Source organism: Uranotaenia lowii, unplaced genomic scaffold, assembly GCF_029784155.1.
Source record: "Uranotaenia lowii strain MFRU-FL unplaced genomic scaffold, ASM2978415v1 HiC_scaffold_24, whole genome shotgun sequence".
NCBI lineage: Eukaryota > Metazoa > Arthropoda > Insecta > Diptera > Culicidae > Uranotaenia > Uranotaenia lowii.
Window position 1 is genome coordinate 39 of NW_026598135.1, and position 16,015 is coordinate 16,053.

General features: G+C 34.2%; 2 protein-coding genes across 2 annotated transcripts in view; both read left to right on the forward strand.

Annotated features, from left to right (window-relative positions):
* Positions 1-491: 491 nt before the first annotated feature.
* On the forward strand, positions 492-9,835 carry LOC129759669 (microsomal triacylglycerol transfer protein). Its single transcript, XM_055757177.1, has 4 exons — positions 492-770; positions 827-1,447; positions 7,769-9,222; positions 9,283-9,835. Exons 1-4 carry the CDS (start codon positions 507-509, stop codon positions 9,593-9,595), a joined length of 2,652 nt encoding a protein of 883 aa, XP_055613152.1. The 5' UTR covers positions 492-506; the 3' UTR covers positions 9,596-9,835.
* Positions 9,836-13,742: 3,907 nt separating this feature from the next.
* The window catches only part of LOC129759672 (GTPase-activating protein skywalker-like), a 150,365-nt gene continuing 148,092 nt past the window's right edge, over positions 13,743-16,015 (forward strand). The window contains exon 1 of the mRNA XM_055757183.1: positions 13,743-14,461. The gene's annotated coding sequence lies outside the window, so the exon portion shown is untranslated. The remainder of the gene's footprint in view (positions 14,462-16,015) is intronic.

Consider the following 16,015-nt stretch of genomic DNA (forward strand, 5'->3'; position numbering starts at 1 on the left):
ATGAAATTTTAATGTTAAGTTCTAATGTTGCATTTTGCCCCAGACAGCTCATTGAATTATAAAAATATTTATTTAAAAAAAATTGTTGATTGTTCGAAAAATATTTATACACCAACAGTGTTGGTAAAGGATAATGAAAGCAATATAAAGTTTGTTGGTGATATCATTAAGCCAATCCGTCATAATAGGTAAAGTTTTTGATGGCATCGAAAAATGTAAAAATTTGTACATCTATTGTTCGATTTTTTAATTTTTTTATGACAATCAAAAACTTTTTAAAACTCTTTCACGATATTTAAAACTATGTCATCATCAATTTGTTATCATTCAATGATAACTTTATTACAGTACATTGAAATAAAAATTGAATGAGTGTTGTGTGACATATGTTTGAAATTCGTTTCAATGTTAATTAGTTAAAAAGTTTTTCAAGGTCTGAAGTCAATAGAGTGTGTAGATAACTAGTAACGATTACATTAAATTTCAGAATAGACTGGTGACATGCTATGAACATTACAAATATAATCATTTTACATGGTTTCCGATATATCAATATCTCTACAGTTCCACTTCCGTTTGGTTTTGTATCCGTTTCCACAGCGTTCGGCGATGCGTTTCAGCTGGGAACCGAACAAACCTACAGCTACTGGAACGAGGTCCGAATTGGCAGCGCACGCAATGCTTCCCACACCCTCGGCTACATAGTCAAGGCCAAGATCAATCTCGGTACCGTTTGGGGTGATGATGAGCACAAACTGTTACGTTTGCAGGTATGATGGATTTATATATGTTTGAATAATTGATCCATTTATTATTAAAATTGTAGATCGTTGATCCAGTTATGTACACTACGCCTGGTAATGTGAAGCACGTGACAACTTTAACGGACGTTAGCGCTTCGTCGTTCTACGTGCACTGGAACCTGGGTCAGATTAAAAAAATCTTCCTCAGTGAGGAAAGCGATCTGTCGTTAAGCAACTTCAAGAAAGGCATCGCTGCTTTCTTCCAGTATCAGTTGCTGGATGGAAAGTACAGCGAAGAAGATCCATCCGGAAAGTGTGACGTTTATTACACCTCACATTCGTCGACCCGATATCACAAGGCCAAGAACAGCTGTCAGTTTCCGGGAGATCGACACGAACGTACCGAGTTTCCGTTGCGGAGTTTAGCGAGAACGGTTCGCAGTGCAGATTTTACCGTTAGCACCGAGGGAACTTTGGAGAAGGTTATGGCACAGGATTACGTCAAATATCTGGTCAATGCGTACGATAACTTTGGCGCGTTTGTCGAATCAACGAGTAAGCTAGAGATTATCGGAAACTCCGGAAAGGTCGACACAGTTCAGGGGGCTACTCTGGAAGATGCTGTAGGATCGCTGCAGCTGAAAGAAGATAATCTACTTCCGGTGGAAGTCGAGAAGGAATGTTCCGGTGAAAACTGCGATACTGTGAGTATGGTATAAATGTTTGCGTTTTGAGTCGTAACTTTTATAACAAAAATAATCCTGGTATTTTGTGTAGTAACTTTGTTGACAAACTTTACGTTCAAATCAATTTGATATCAACTCGTGTTTTTATGAGTTTTTTTTTTGATTTTGTATAGCGGTTTTTCATCGACTGACTATTGATACACGTACATTTCCCATTAACAGTTCTAGTAGTTCTTTGAGAATCTAGAAGGGCGCTATAATACTTCGTTATAATCATCGCCAAGCTTTAAACATTTAATCAACGCTTATAAGTGTAAAACAAAATAAAAATCAATTATGAAACCTTTATGTTTTGAAATGACTTTATAGGGAGCTTTCTTAGATAACGTCCTCTATGAATATATTTTTACTCCTGATACTCTATCTTATTACGTTGAATTGTATTTCTCAAAGAAATATCTTCTGTGAAAATGATGTTGCTTTTGTAGCCTAAATTGTTTATTCATTTGTCAGGGTCAGATTAATTTAGGAATAATTTTTTGTCTATGCACATAGAAAAACTTGATGCGTCTTCAAGTGTTTTGAACAATTTTCCACGAACAAATAAAAAATGCACCAATTTTTAATTCTTCGAAATGAGACTTTATCCAACAAATCATTTCTTGCACAAAATTCATCAATTCTCAAATTCAAAAAACAAGAAGCTTGACACTTTTATTTTCATTTGGAGAGGGGGGCAGTCGTAATTTATACTAGCTGACCCCATGTGTTGCATCACCACCCAAAAACTGTCAAATTTTTTTGAAATAAAAGTTGGGATTTAAGTATTTCCCGATAGAAATAATTCGCTGTATTGATACCAAAACTTGATCATTTGAAACTGAAAGCCCCTTGCTGTTTTTTTGAGTATTGTCATTCTGTATACATCTTTCAGATCATTAAAAACTTTAAATAATTTTAAAAACATCTAAAAAAAGTTTTGATGCTGACAGCATTCAATATTTTATCTTTTTTTTGTTTTTCAAATAAACATTTAGAAACAGTTTACATTTTGATTCTTTGTGAACAATTTCGATCGAGTAGGAACCATGTAGAAATTGATACAGGAATAGTGAAGTGAATGTATTGGAATGAGAGTCTTTTTTTTTTCAAAATTAGAAAGGTTTTCAAACAAATAATTTTATTATGTAAACCAAATCTTAAAGAAAAATTCTTGAAAATGGTGAAATACATTAAATAGCTTTCACGTAAAAGGTTTCTTTTACAAAAAATAGAAGAGATCTTGAATATAAAAAAAAAATATCACCATTCTTCAAACCTTTTTAACGGTAAAAAAAAGTCTTTCTACGCAGTGATAAAAGCTCCATTAGAGAATAAGTTATCTTATTTTACCAAAACCTGTTGGTCAATTCAATCAATCATCTAATCATGGTAACTTTTATGATCGATACACATTGAATGGAAAAAAAAATTCAAGTTGTGTGATGATGGTTGGTTTAAATTTAAGCTTCCCTTGACGAAAACGGAAAATGCCTTATAGTTATTTAAATTATATTATTCTTTTAAAACTTCAATATGTGTAAAATTTGGTAATAATCGATTGAAATTTGTTCAAGTTTTGTCACTCTTTATATAAATTTTATATGGGACACTCCCCTCTATCAACAATACAGGTGGGATTTCTATACAATAAATCATCTGAATAGGTATGTCAAAACTTGGCCAAAAATACAGTGAAAGATCTCATGATGAAAAAATGTGTTTTTGCCGAAAACACAGGCTTTGGAAGCCAGGGAAGGATCCTATTATGGTTTGAGACCCCTCCTTCTCATTGGAAGGGAGAGGGGGTCTTACAAGGAACGACAAATGTTTACATAGCTCAAAAACTGATTAAGCAGATCAAACCAATTTTGGTATGTGAGGGAATTTTGGTACAAAGAATGTTTCTATGAATTTTTGAGATCCCACCCTCCTTTCAGTGGAGATAGGAAGATGGGAGGGGCATTGCCTACAATTTTTTAGATAACTCGAGAACAAATGAAGTTTATGGAACCAAATTTGACATGGGAGGGTATTGGAATATGAGTAATGATTCTATAATTATTGATTATGTCAGACCCCTCGCTTCTTCCAGTGGGGATAAACGAAAGGAGAAGGGGAGCTTCCATACCGTTTTTATTGCACGATTTGAGATCTATTCGAGCAAACGGAAACAAATTGGCTTGAAAGGGTATTTGGGTACGAGAAAAGGTTCTATGAAATGCAGGTGCCTCTCCCTCCTTTCAGTGAAGAGACAATTTTCAGCATAACTGGAAAACTAATCAAGCAAATGGAATCCAATTTTGTTTGGGAAAGTATGTATTTGAATTCGAGAAATGTTATTATGATATTTTAAGAAACCATGGTTTATTCCTCCTGTGAGAAATGGGAGAATTATGCTCCCATACAACTTTTTACATCATTCGAGAACTTACCCAGCAAATGAAACCAAATTTTTGGCTCCTTCACAATTTTTCGCATAACTTTAGAGCTTATCGAGGAAATCGAACCAAATTTGGCATGGGAGGGAATTTGGATACGAGAAAAGGGTACATGCTTATTTAAGTCTCTTTCTTCTTCAATTGGGGATAAAGTTAAGGAAGAGGGAAGCTCCCATACAATTGTATTGCTTAAGAACTTATAAACCAAATGGAACTAAATTTGATAGGGTTGATAGGGTTTCTGTTTATGAAAAAAAAATGGAATAACTACCTCTATTCAACAATTGCAGATCAGACAGGGAAAGGGGAATTTCCATACAAGTTTTTTGGCATAAGTCGAGTACTTATCAAGAAATAGAGACCATATAACATGAGAGAGGTGGTTTGCATACGTATGATTTAAGACCCTCACTTTTATCTCGAAAACTTATCAGATGGAATTGGATAATATAGATTGGAGCGAAATGTGACGTTAGCTTAGCTTAGTTGACTACTCATATCCACCTTAAATCATTCAACTTGAAGTGCTTAGATATGATCATTCGTTTAGAATTTCAGATAATATATTTGATTATACTTTGTTCAACTTATGCACTTCAAATTCCATGATCGCTGGCGTGGCTAAGCAGAACAAGTTCTACTTCGCCAATGGTTGCTACTCTGTGATTGATCGAGGCCATCAGCTTTGTGCAAGGTCCAAAAGAATGGTGCTTGGGACCAGCAGTTCATTCACAATGCATAAAACTCATGCTCTCTCTTTGAAAAAGATCAATAACGGCGCCGGCCACGTCCTAGTAGCAATGAGGAATGAAGGAGGGATTGTTAGTATGATATTTCATAGGATCAATTAACAACCTGTTGTCCCTTTGTATTCCAAAGATTAATTTTGAAAAGTTCAGAAACAAAGGAAAGTCAATATGACCAACTATAGTAACCGTCTGTACGTCTGCGAATCTATATTAAAATATCTAAGAAAAAGGGTTTTGTTAGTAGGGGATAGGTTATAAATCGGGATCCATTTTGGGGAATGGTGCGATCGAGTTTTTCCTACACCTCCTGTGCTCCTAGAAAACTCCTATTTCTAACTTTAAGGCAGTGATGAAAAATTTAAAAGTAAAGTAAAAACTGTGTTCAAATTTTCTTCAAACTAACTTGTTTCCCTAATTCTTATTCCTGATACACTAATTTGTTTTCAAAAACGATCCTTTAGATTGAAGAAACTTTTATCAAACTTCGAAGAATTTGTATGTATAAGAATAAGTGCAAATTATTAAAGTTTTGTTAATGGGCCCATCCCGCTTGGGAAGGAAAAAAGGGCGGCCTCCATCAAAATTATCTTTTCTTCTTATTTTATACATAAAAATGAAGGCGTTTTCTTTGTAACACCATCACCTATAAACGGACGGTCGGAATGTATTTAATTTGATATCCGTAGGTTTCTCGGGTCAAAGATGGTGTCACTTTTTATGGAAGGGGGGTCACAACACAAAATGAGATCAAAATGGGACACAACTCGAACAATTTTAAGACGACGTTCATCAAAATCGATTCACGAATACGAAGAAGTAAGAGATGTGTAGATGAAGTTATACAATTAAAACGATTTGTTTTTTGAAAAGTAAAACGAAGTTTTCCGATTCAGCTAGTTTTTATAAATATGTAGATTTAGCTCAAAAGCCATTATTAGAATCGTTTGCAGTGAAACAATATGATCATCATTTTGTTTAAAAACTTTGGCTACCGACTTTATAAATATTCTTTTCTAAATAATGTTAGTAGGATGTCTTTAGAGGGACTTTTTCTTTTTTGATAAAATAAATTATTTTTACAAATTTGAAAACTATCTTTGGAGTGATCTGTGAACATGTGAACAAATCTTATTCAGTCAAAAAATCTACAACGCGGCATGGCAATCGATAGGGGAGAATGAGGATACTTGATCCCTGGGGATACTTGATTCCTTAGCTAGATCTCGAAACTGGAATGACTTACAAGGATCAAATGTTCTAGAAAAATGTGCTAAATCGAGCAAAACAACTATGCTATAAGCTAAAAAAAATTAACAAAACAAATTTTTGAGTTATTGAACTTTGTTTGAAAAATTTCACAAAATGCGACTTGAAGATCTTTTTTAATCTCTTTGAAATGTTTCTGACATGAAAAAATTTAAACAAAAATAAATACATATTCCAATACATAAATCGTTAGAGTGTAATATGAACTTCATAATACCATATTTTCAAAACAATGGTAAACTCTCAACATTTTTCAGATAAAGTTTTCTATAATGGATATTTTGGGTTCAATTGATCCTTAGAGTTCCATAAGGGTTTTTTTTTTCTTCTAAATAGATCGTGACCATTGCTGATTACAAGATGAGGATTTTTTGTACGATAAATGATATTCATACAATAATTGTCAGGAAAAACGGATTAAGTTGGTTTTCTCTTAAATTCTGAAAATAGCGCCTTAAAGTATGCAATGAAACTAGGATCGAGACATAGTTTTGATATTTTCTTCTTTTGACATTTATAAATTGTGAAATGAGAAAAACACATGACCAAAATAGTCTATTGGCATTCTTTTTTGAAATTCCATAAGAAATCCCATAAGAAAATTAATTTGTCAACAAAAAAGTAGCGGACTAATTAGCGATTAGCGATTTAACGCCAGACACTAGAAAAGAGCATGTATCAGCATTCTTCATTGACTGATTACATGCGGTGACGTTTGTCTATCTGCAAGTACAAAAGTTTGGTGATAAAATAAATAGAAACGATAATTATCTAACAAAAACTTGGCAGACAAATTGGCGATTAGCGCTTTATTGCTGAACATTGCTTTTTTGTTGTTGTCATGAATTAAAAAAAAAAATACATTTTTAAAACATGAAGCTTGTACAAACTTCAGCTTATTTAAACCCTCGAATTCGCATTGGTCGCTATCCAATTCACCTTCACTATGTCATCGGCCTAAGAAGATTTTTTTGTAGGCATTCGATTGTAGATGTACAGCATTTCTTCTGAAGCATGCTGATCCGAATTCTTTATCTTCGACTTTGAAAATCGTAAAATTGAAGGATTGTAACTGAATATTTTATGTATGTCATATTTGAGTTTCGTTACAAGTTGGAGTTACAAGAACTATAAGAACTTCAATTGTTGCTTAGGATAAAGCCTGTGATTAGTTTCTTGTTTACAATGATACGCAAATCCACTGCAAATTTTTACTTCCATAATGTTTTTTTTACTGATACTGTTTGAATCACCAAATATCAGTGTTAAATATGAGAAAATTCAGATGATTCCTGTATAACTGCAACGAATTACAATTTGGTATATGAAACGTAAATTTTGCATATTAAATTTATATGGCTGATTGAATATGCAAATTTGCTCATAATCAGATAAACTTGAATTTAAATATCTTTCAGATTTTTTGCAATGCACTTATGATTGAAAATGTCAGCTGTCATTGGAAACACTTCAATGGAAATTTTAGGCCAAGGTTCTTGATACCTACATGCAAAATTATTGGATATGTAAAAATGGTTTTTTGCGTTCATTTCTTTTCATCATTCATTCAAAAGTCAATTAAATATTCCGAAAAATAACTAAATTGAATTTCCTGGTTAGGGGTTAGTTTTTACAAAAGTCGGTCTAGTCTTAAATTCAAAATTTTCCGTAGAAATTAGCAGCGTAGTACTGCACGTTTGCATTCGACTCAGTTCGATACTCACTTTTCTTTTTTTCTTAAGTGGCAAAATTCATAAAACTTCGGAACATAAATAGGGATAGAAACAAGATTTATGTTGAATGCGATCGATAAAAAAAAATCTTATTTTTTCTTCAAATTTCAGCTGGTCAAACTGGTAAAGGAGCTCAAGAAAGATCTCACCAACGAAAAGATCGGTAAACAACAATCCTCCAGTGCGCTCATAAAATTGGTCCAGTTAGGTCGCGAGACGTCAACGGAAGATTTTCAACGCATCCTGAAAGCCAAGACGCTGCAAGATCAAAAGGGACAGTTGATGGATCTGCTGGGGGCAATTCAGACCCCGGAAGCTCACGAAGCTGCCAAGAGTTTGCTACGCTACGAATCGGATGAAGAGCTCGTCGTTGCCGAAAGGTATTTGCAAGCGTTGGCCGTTGGAGCTCGGCCCCAAGAAGGTGTGATTGCTGATCTACTGGAAACAGCCACCAATAAACCAAAGAATGATAAGTTTTACGACAGTTTATTGCAAACCATAGCTTCGATGGCACATCGATTTGCCAGACTTCCAGGACATTCGTATGACTCTGAGATAGTAGAAAAAGTGAAAGATTTCCTTATCGAGCAACTGGAACGTTGTGGGAAAGACAAGTGCAAGGATAAGTTTGTGCGGGCCTTGAACAATTTGAAATCTCCAAAAACCTTGGAAACCCTGGTGAAACTGGCACAAGAAGGAAGCACCAAGGTCAGTGTCGCAGCCATGAAGGCTTTGAGATCGTTCTCTGTATTCTTATGGAACGACGATTACAAAGCCATATTTGAAGACATTTTCTTCCAAGTGTCTAAAAAGTACGATTCAAGTGCCCGTGCTTTGGCTTTGGACATTCTACTCGACTTAAAACCTGACTACGAAGAACTAACGCATCTCGTCCAGCACCTCAAAAGTGATGACAAGGTTTACGAGGTCAAGCAATACCTTCTACAAAAACTGAACATGATTGCCGATCGTTGTCCAGATTTCGCTGAACTTCTGAAACGAGTCATCAGAGAGGATCCCAAATTGAACAACTACCACGTGATTGGAGCACGTGGTTTGTCAACAGCTCTAACAAGAACGTATTCAACGGTTCCATCGTTCAATGCATCATTAGAATCTCTACAAGAAATGAGCGGAGGTGTTCTGAAGCGTGGACTCGTCGACCTGGGTTTAGAAGTTGGCGAAGAGAAGTTCAGCATGTTCACGCTGGGTTTGTTCGCTGGAGGCCTTTCTTCATTTGTCAACAGTGGCGATGCCGAAGAGAATGAAGACGATTCAGACTCGATTGCTGGCATGGAATTGAGCGTCCAAGGATCCGTACTTCGACCGTTGATCTTTTTCGACGGCAAGGGTGAACTGATGGGTCACGTTTGGAGTGGGACAGCTTCGGAACCAACTCCTGCCTATCAAGCAACGACTCTTCTCCAAGATAACGAGGAACGATTCCCCTTGCAGAATGGGATTGTCGTGAAGCTCAACACTTTGGGAGCTATTTCGATTGATCTCAATGGTCAGGTGACTTTGAGCATCTGGGGAAGGAATGCCCATTCCAAAGTTGAACAAAAGTAAGCTTTCAAAGTCCCATTAACAACTTAAGAATAATTGAACATTTCTTTCCGTTTCAGCACTGGAATCGCCGTATCCGGTAGTCTGTCCCTCGAATCTTCTTTCATCGCTCTGCGATTACACTTCGAGGTAACCCAGGAGCCCCAGCTTCATCTCACCTCTGACCTAGATTTCTCAGGAGATAACGTACTCTGTATGCAGCTTTTGCAGTCGAACAGCATTCAGAATCAACGACATCAAAAAACTCTAACCATTCCTAAAACTACCTATCGGAAAGCACAAACAACCACCATTACGCACAAAATTCCCGGTCGAACGCACGCTCTCAACCAAAAGAACAACGACATGTGCAATCTGATTGCTAAGAGCTGATCCGCTAAGGTGAAACGATCGGAAAACCGTACGGTTCCAAACCAAAAAGCAACCCGATCGGCCACGATAATACTTCCAAAAATTACTATTTAGAAGATGCGTTTTGTGTCGGAACCTGGTAGAAGATTTGATAATTGAGCATTTGCGATTCGAATGTGCGAAGATTTGCGATTGTTGTAAAATATAACTAGTAAGAGATTGTTGATTGGAAACATATTGAAATAAATGGTTGCAAAACAAGGTTTTTTTTTATTCAATTTAGGTTAAAATTTTGAGAAAATAGTTCAACCAAAACGATCAACAACGTTAAGGCCGGAACAAATTTAAAATCCTTCTTTTGTCACTCGGAGTTGGAACATCGCAAGGGGGGGGACAATAAAAAATAATGCGAAAAACAAATAATTTGTTATAAATTGCGCGAAAGCTTGAATGCAACCAAATTGCATTCTTTATTATTGCACAAAACTTATAAATCATGTATTTTTTTTATCGAAAAATTCAATAAAATCAAGAATACAAAATGTGAATTAACCTCCATCTTCCAAAATTTGGTTCTTGGTCTTGTAATCTTTCGGATATTTGAATTTTTATTTGAAATTTACCTAAAATATTTCAAACTTTATTTATTTCCCCCTTCGGGATTTTTGAAATTTCGAAGGGGGGGGGGGTGACAAAAGAAGAAATTGATATTTGTTCCAGCCTGATTGGCTTTTAATAAATTTCTAAATTTATTATTGAGAAACATGTCAGAACTAAAGTGGGAAATTCTCTGATGATTTTTTATCCAAGCAGTGGTAGTTTTCTGTACTAACGAATATTTTTAACCGAGAATCGTTAAATTTACCTAATCGGATTACTTTTTTTTTACTTAAACCTGATATGACGGTCTTTTATGGTACAATTTTTTATTCAAAGAATCAATAGTGAATATAAATTATGTATGAATGTTCGCTTAAATTATTAGTTTTTATGTTTTTTTTTTGTTTTTACACGTGCTATGATGCTGTATTTTTTATATAATGAATGTGTAATATCTTATAGCAGGGGTGAGCAAGATTTTGAGGCAACGGGCCACTTTGAATGAGGAATATTCTCGGCGCACCGCACTCAAAATAATATTTATTAATAGAGTTAGCAGAGTTTTACGTCATTTTTTTTATAAAGAAAATTTCTTACCGAAAACATAGCTGAAAAAGGGAAATAAACCGAATTCATCAGTGTAAAGAAAACGGAAATTTAACACCGTTTTTTTTATACAAGATGAATAATATAAGCCGAAGTTGAATAAGTACATCACTAAATATTGATTATTTTTGAAAAATTTAAATTTTAATCGATATGAACTTTTTTCGCGAACTACTTTTTACTAACAGAGATACTATTTGCTCAAGTGTCTCTAAAAAGGTTAGATCCGTTTACTATGAAAAACCCTTTTTTGTTCAAACTGTTGGTACAATTCTTCATCACTTCTATTTGAAAGTCTCAGCGATACCTCATTGTGAAAAAAAATAATTCTAATAGATCACTGTCTTTCCACAGTTGGACGTCAAATCATTACTGAAATTTATATAAACAGCTAACAAGTTAACAGCTTATAACTTTATTGCCTAATTTGATACAAAGTTACGGTCTTCAACAAAGTTGTTCAGCGCAAAATTTCCTTAGAATTTATAAATTGGCACAAAAACCATTAGCAGGCTCGTTCCTACAGAAGAAACAAAAACGATGTAGATTTTTCAGAACAAAATATTCTATTTTCCCTTAAAATAAATTCTAAAAAATTCTAAAAAAAATCATGGATGAATTTTGAATCAAAGCGAAGCTTTTAAGGCCCTAGGGTTTGAGAAATTCAAAAATGACCCCAAATTGACTCAGTCTAAAGGATAAGCCATTTTAGAATGATTAACAATCCATGAAATCATGAAAGAAATCGAATTTGAGAAAAGCTTCGCCTGCACAAACATGCCTCGAGGACCAAAAGCGGCCCGCGAGCTGCTGGTTGCCCATCTATGTCTTATAGGGATTCAAATTTAATTATATAGTTCTAAAAATTTCAGATTGAAAAGTTAAAAAAAATCTTAGTTTTTACCGCAATTATCTAAAATATTCTTATTTTGTAATATGTTCTTGAAATTCAAAAACCTGAAATCTTTCTTATTAATTTATATGTTTTTAAAAATTGATTATAGTAACAAAAAACAATTCTTAAAATTAGGTAAAAAATACTTTTGAAAATGTCAAATTTCAAAATTTTGTAATCTAATAAAAAGAATTTTATTCAATGAATGAATTTTTTCCTCAATTTTACAAATTTTTTTAATTCCCAAAAATGCTCAATTTTAAACACAAACTTAACTTAATTTTGGCACTAGGTGTACTTACATATATGTAAGATTTTTACACTCGTATTTAAATCGAACATCTTTGTGGACATTTTTTTTTTTTATTAATCCGCGTTTATAGAATCAATCTAATTTTTACAAATCGAATTCAATAAGTTTGTGTGTTCCTTATGTTGTTTATATAAAAATTACAAATTTTGAAATTGAAAAAAATAATCCAAATTTCTTATTTTTTTTTATACTTACAGATATTCAAATCTATTGATTATAGGATTTTTTGATTTTATTTTTTTTTATTTTTTTAGATTTTGTTAATTTTTTTTTTTAAATAAATTAAATTTGAAAAAAAAATCCTTTAGTTTAAAAGAAATAAAAAATATTGCAACTTTAGCGGTTTTATGTTCCCGAAAAACCAATTTTACAAATCATTTATCAAAAGTGAAAAAAATTATAAACTCAATATTTCAATTTTTGGGCTTGTGATATAGCTCAGTTGGCAAGTCTGTTGTCTCCTGAGCCGATGTCCACGAGTTCGAGCCCAAGAGCAAACATCGAACACAGTTGTACCGGATAAGTTTTTCAATAACGATCCGCCAACTGTAACGTTGATAAAGTCGCGAATGCCATAAAGATGGTAAAACGACTATAATCGAAAAAAAAAAAATATTTCAATTTTTAAATCATCGAAAATTTAAAGTATTGGAAGAACTTTTATTAATTAAAATTTTTGGAAAACGTTTGGATTCAAAAGTTCAAAACTCTTTTGTTTTGTTTTCATAACTTTTATTTATCTTGAAACAAACTGTTACTTACTTGTGTTATTGAAATTAATAAACGCCCTCCTACATCAGGATGAATTTTTCACAAGCACAAACAATGCAATTTAATATGAATTTCACCATCCAACCACACTTTCAATTCAATTTCATTACTGAAGAGCAACTCATTTTATTCTTCTTATCTTATCACTTTTTCACTAACGCTTTAAAGTTATCTTAACCCTGGACATATTTTACAAATAACAAGTTCACGATCCTTTTAAAAACTAAACGCAGCCGAAAAATAAAAGAAACTGATCCGTTTTGAGCCTAAGCGGCTACAAGTTGTTCTTTTTCTCCATTTCATCAAAATCTGATTTGTTATTAATCCAGGATGTGGCTTTACAAGATTTACATCGAAAATTAAAATATTATCTTAATAAAAAAGTTTCGATGGGATTTTATTTTGAATTTTTTTAAATTTTGTGCCACATTAAGAGACACCCTATTTCCGTTTTCGAATTGAAACGCTTTGTAATGCTTTCTGTTTTCAGCAACGGGTTGAATTTTGACAGATATTTTCCCATTCAGTGATGCCAGATTCTTTGATATGGAAGCTTATCCAAGATTCTCAATATAATAAAATTATTGAATAATTATTATTCATCTACAGATGTTTTTCGTGTTTTTTTTGTTCACCATTGAAAACTCTAAGTTCTCTTGTGTTAATCATCGATGTTTCTCAAAGTTTTATTCTGTTTTGGGTGCTCTGCAAACATTAAGCTATTAAGTGTCTTTTTATACCGTTTCGTTTTTGGAAAATTCCTTTAATAAAAAAAAACTTCTACAGGAACTTCTTTTCATTTCGTTTCAATTAACCTGGCATCACTGATACTTTCTTTCGATTCCGTTTTAGGCATGCACAAAGGAAAACGTCAAAATTTATGAAAAACATTGAATCTGCGCATGTGTTGGTGTCATGGTACTTCTTCTGGCTCCGAGAAGGGCAGTTTCTTCAATCCTCCCTTCATTCTTGTGTACCGCGACCAACGTCTTGCAAATGCATGAAAACCACAATAACTTTTTTCGATGTCTATTCGTTGCCGTCATTTAATGCTAAACTTTGCATGAAATCGGTTCGCTGATCGGCACTCGGTGCTTGTTTATCTCGCGTGTGCAATTTTTTTCTCCCAACAGTTGTCGGGGCTAGAATTTAAAAAAAAACTGGTGTTATCCTCTTTTGCGCAAATTCGAAATCGGATTTTTATTTTTGCAAAGTACAATTTCAGACTCACGGACGGTTTTACAGGTGCAAGTGACCCACCATCGCAGAGATTCGGACATTGGCTATTGGAGATTCGAGTGAAAAATTTATTCCGATGCCCTCGGGTACAATGGCCAAAATATCTTATCGCCAGCAACAATTGTTATGAGCGCGATTCGAAAGAAATATCGCAAACGTAATCCTCAACAATCCTGAAGTGCTTCTATATTGGCCTGTCAAAATAGCCAATGCCAAATATTGATTGTTGTCAGTTGTTCCGACGTTTTTATGTTTCAATTGCGTTCATTTTGCCTGTGTCAGTGAAGATTTTAATAGCAGTTTACTGAGTGGCTTTGAAAGTTAAAGACGAAAGTGGCTGCTACGTGATACAAAAACATTTGAAACAAAATACTCATCTTTAAGTTCAACTTTTTGTTTATTACCACGGAATAACAAAGTTTACGGAACCAGGAGAGCCGAATTTGTATGACTCGAGCTCGGGGTAAGTCTAACTAAGTATAAGATCCCTTACACTTAAACCGTGAAATAGACAACCATGCCTGCTCATTAAAAAGTTACAACATAAGGGCTAGTAGTATTTCAACAGTTTTATGGAAACAAACGAGTCGAGCACTTCATAGAAAATGCACCATAATGTCAACCGATAGTGGAAGGGACAACACTACTAAACTTGAATTACAAACAGCACTGCACTGCCTGTAGTTCCCCGCGTGACTAAGTCTAGCTAGCAGCCTGATCTACAACATATTAGATGATTCAACAAATTCTTGAGATAAGTTTGATAAGATTTGAACTTAGGATATAACAACTATGATTCTGTACTTTGATTCTGACTAAGCAGTCTTTACTCTGATTAAGATATCTAATTTCCAAATCTGAGTGTGAGTTCTGATAATGTTTTTGGAATTTTATTTTTGATTCCGTATTCAATTTCTATACCTAAAAATCTGTATCAGATTTCACTCAAAGTTTATATGGAAATTCAAATCTTGTTTCTAGATTGACAACTGATGCTTCTTAATCTCATATCCGGTTCATGACTCGAACCCACCAGTTGGGAAGTTTGAGGTTTGAAAATTCAAAAACAAACTGTTTATAAATAATATTTATAAATCAATTTGCAACAAGCTCCAAGCCTGTTGAAATTTCTGCTTTTCAAAAAAAAAAAACATTACAAAAAAAATTAGTTTTTTTTGGACATTTTTTTGCTAAGTTTCTCAGATTTGTTACCCAAAAATTAAAAATAAATCAGGAATAACAATTTGATTTCAGTTAGTGTTAATTTTACTTTTATTCTTAGATTCGTAGATACAAGCTCTTCAAAATTCTGATAATTGATGTCCAGCCTGGCCCACGCACCAGTTTTCAGATGTTCAGCGAAGTCAAACAAGATTTTCCAACGAGAGCATGAAGCTGGAAGCATGAAATCATTAATCTTTGATGTCTATCTTCATGAATTGAGAAAAATGACATCTCATGTTTGACAATTTTGATGAAAAATTAAATTGAATCTTTCATTTCAACTTGTCTAACGTTTATGACATTCAGCATTATGTCAACTAATTTTTTAACGTATCGACCAACATACCTCAAGTTGACAGAATTGCTACCCTCAATTCACACCGCAAGATCAGCTCACAGCTGCCCCAGTTAGGGACACAAATACCGCGGCAATCATATAAGGCTTGACTCGCAATGACCTGCCCATACCTATTAATGGCTCCGAGCAACGATCAATTTTGGGCTATTGAAATGTATGTAGGTAATTCCAGCGTGATTGCGTTAAATTAATCACGATTAGAATCTTAGAAGTGCTGCCCGAAAAAGGGGTACGCTGTTCATTCTCGGCGAACGGAACGAGATTCGTCAAATTGCTGAAACGACTTTGCTCCAGTAAGGCTTTATTGGATCCGTTGCTGATTAGCGTCGATTGCTGGTTTTATGAAGGTATGGTATGGAGATTGCTCAATGCGAAACTCGCGCGGAGTTTTGCGAATTTGTTCTCGCGTGTGCCGGTAAAAAGTATAGGAAATGC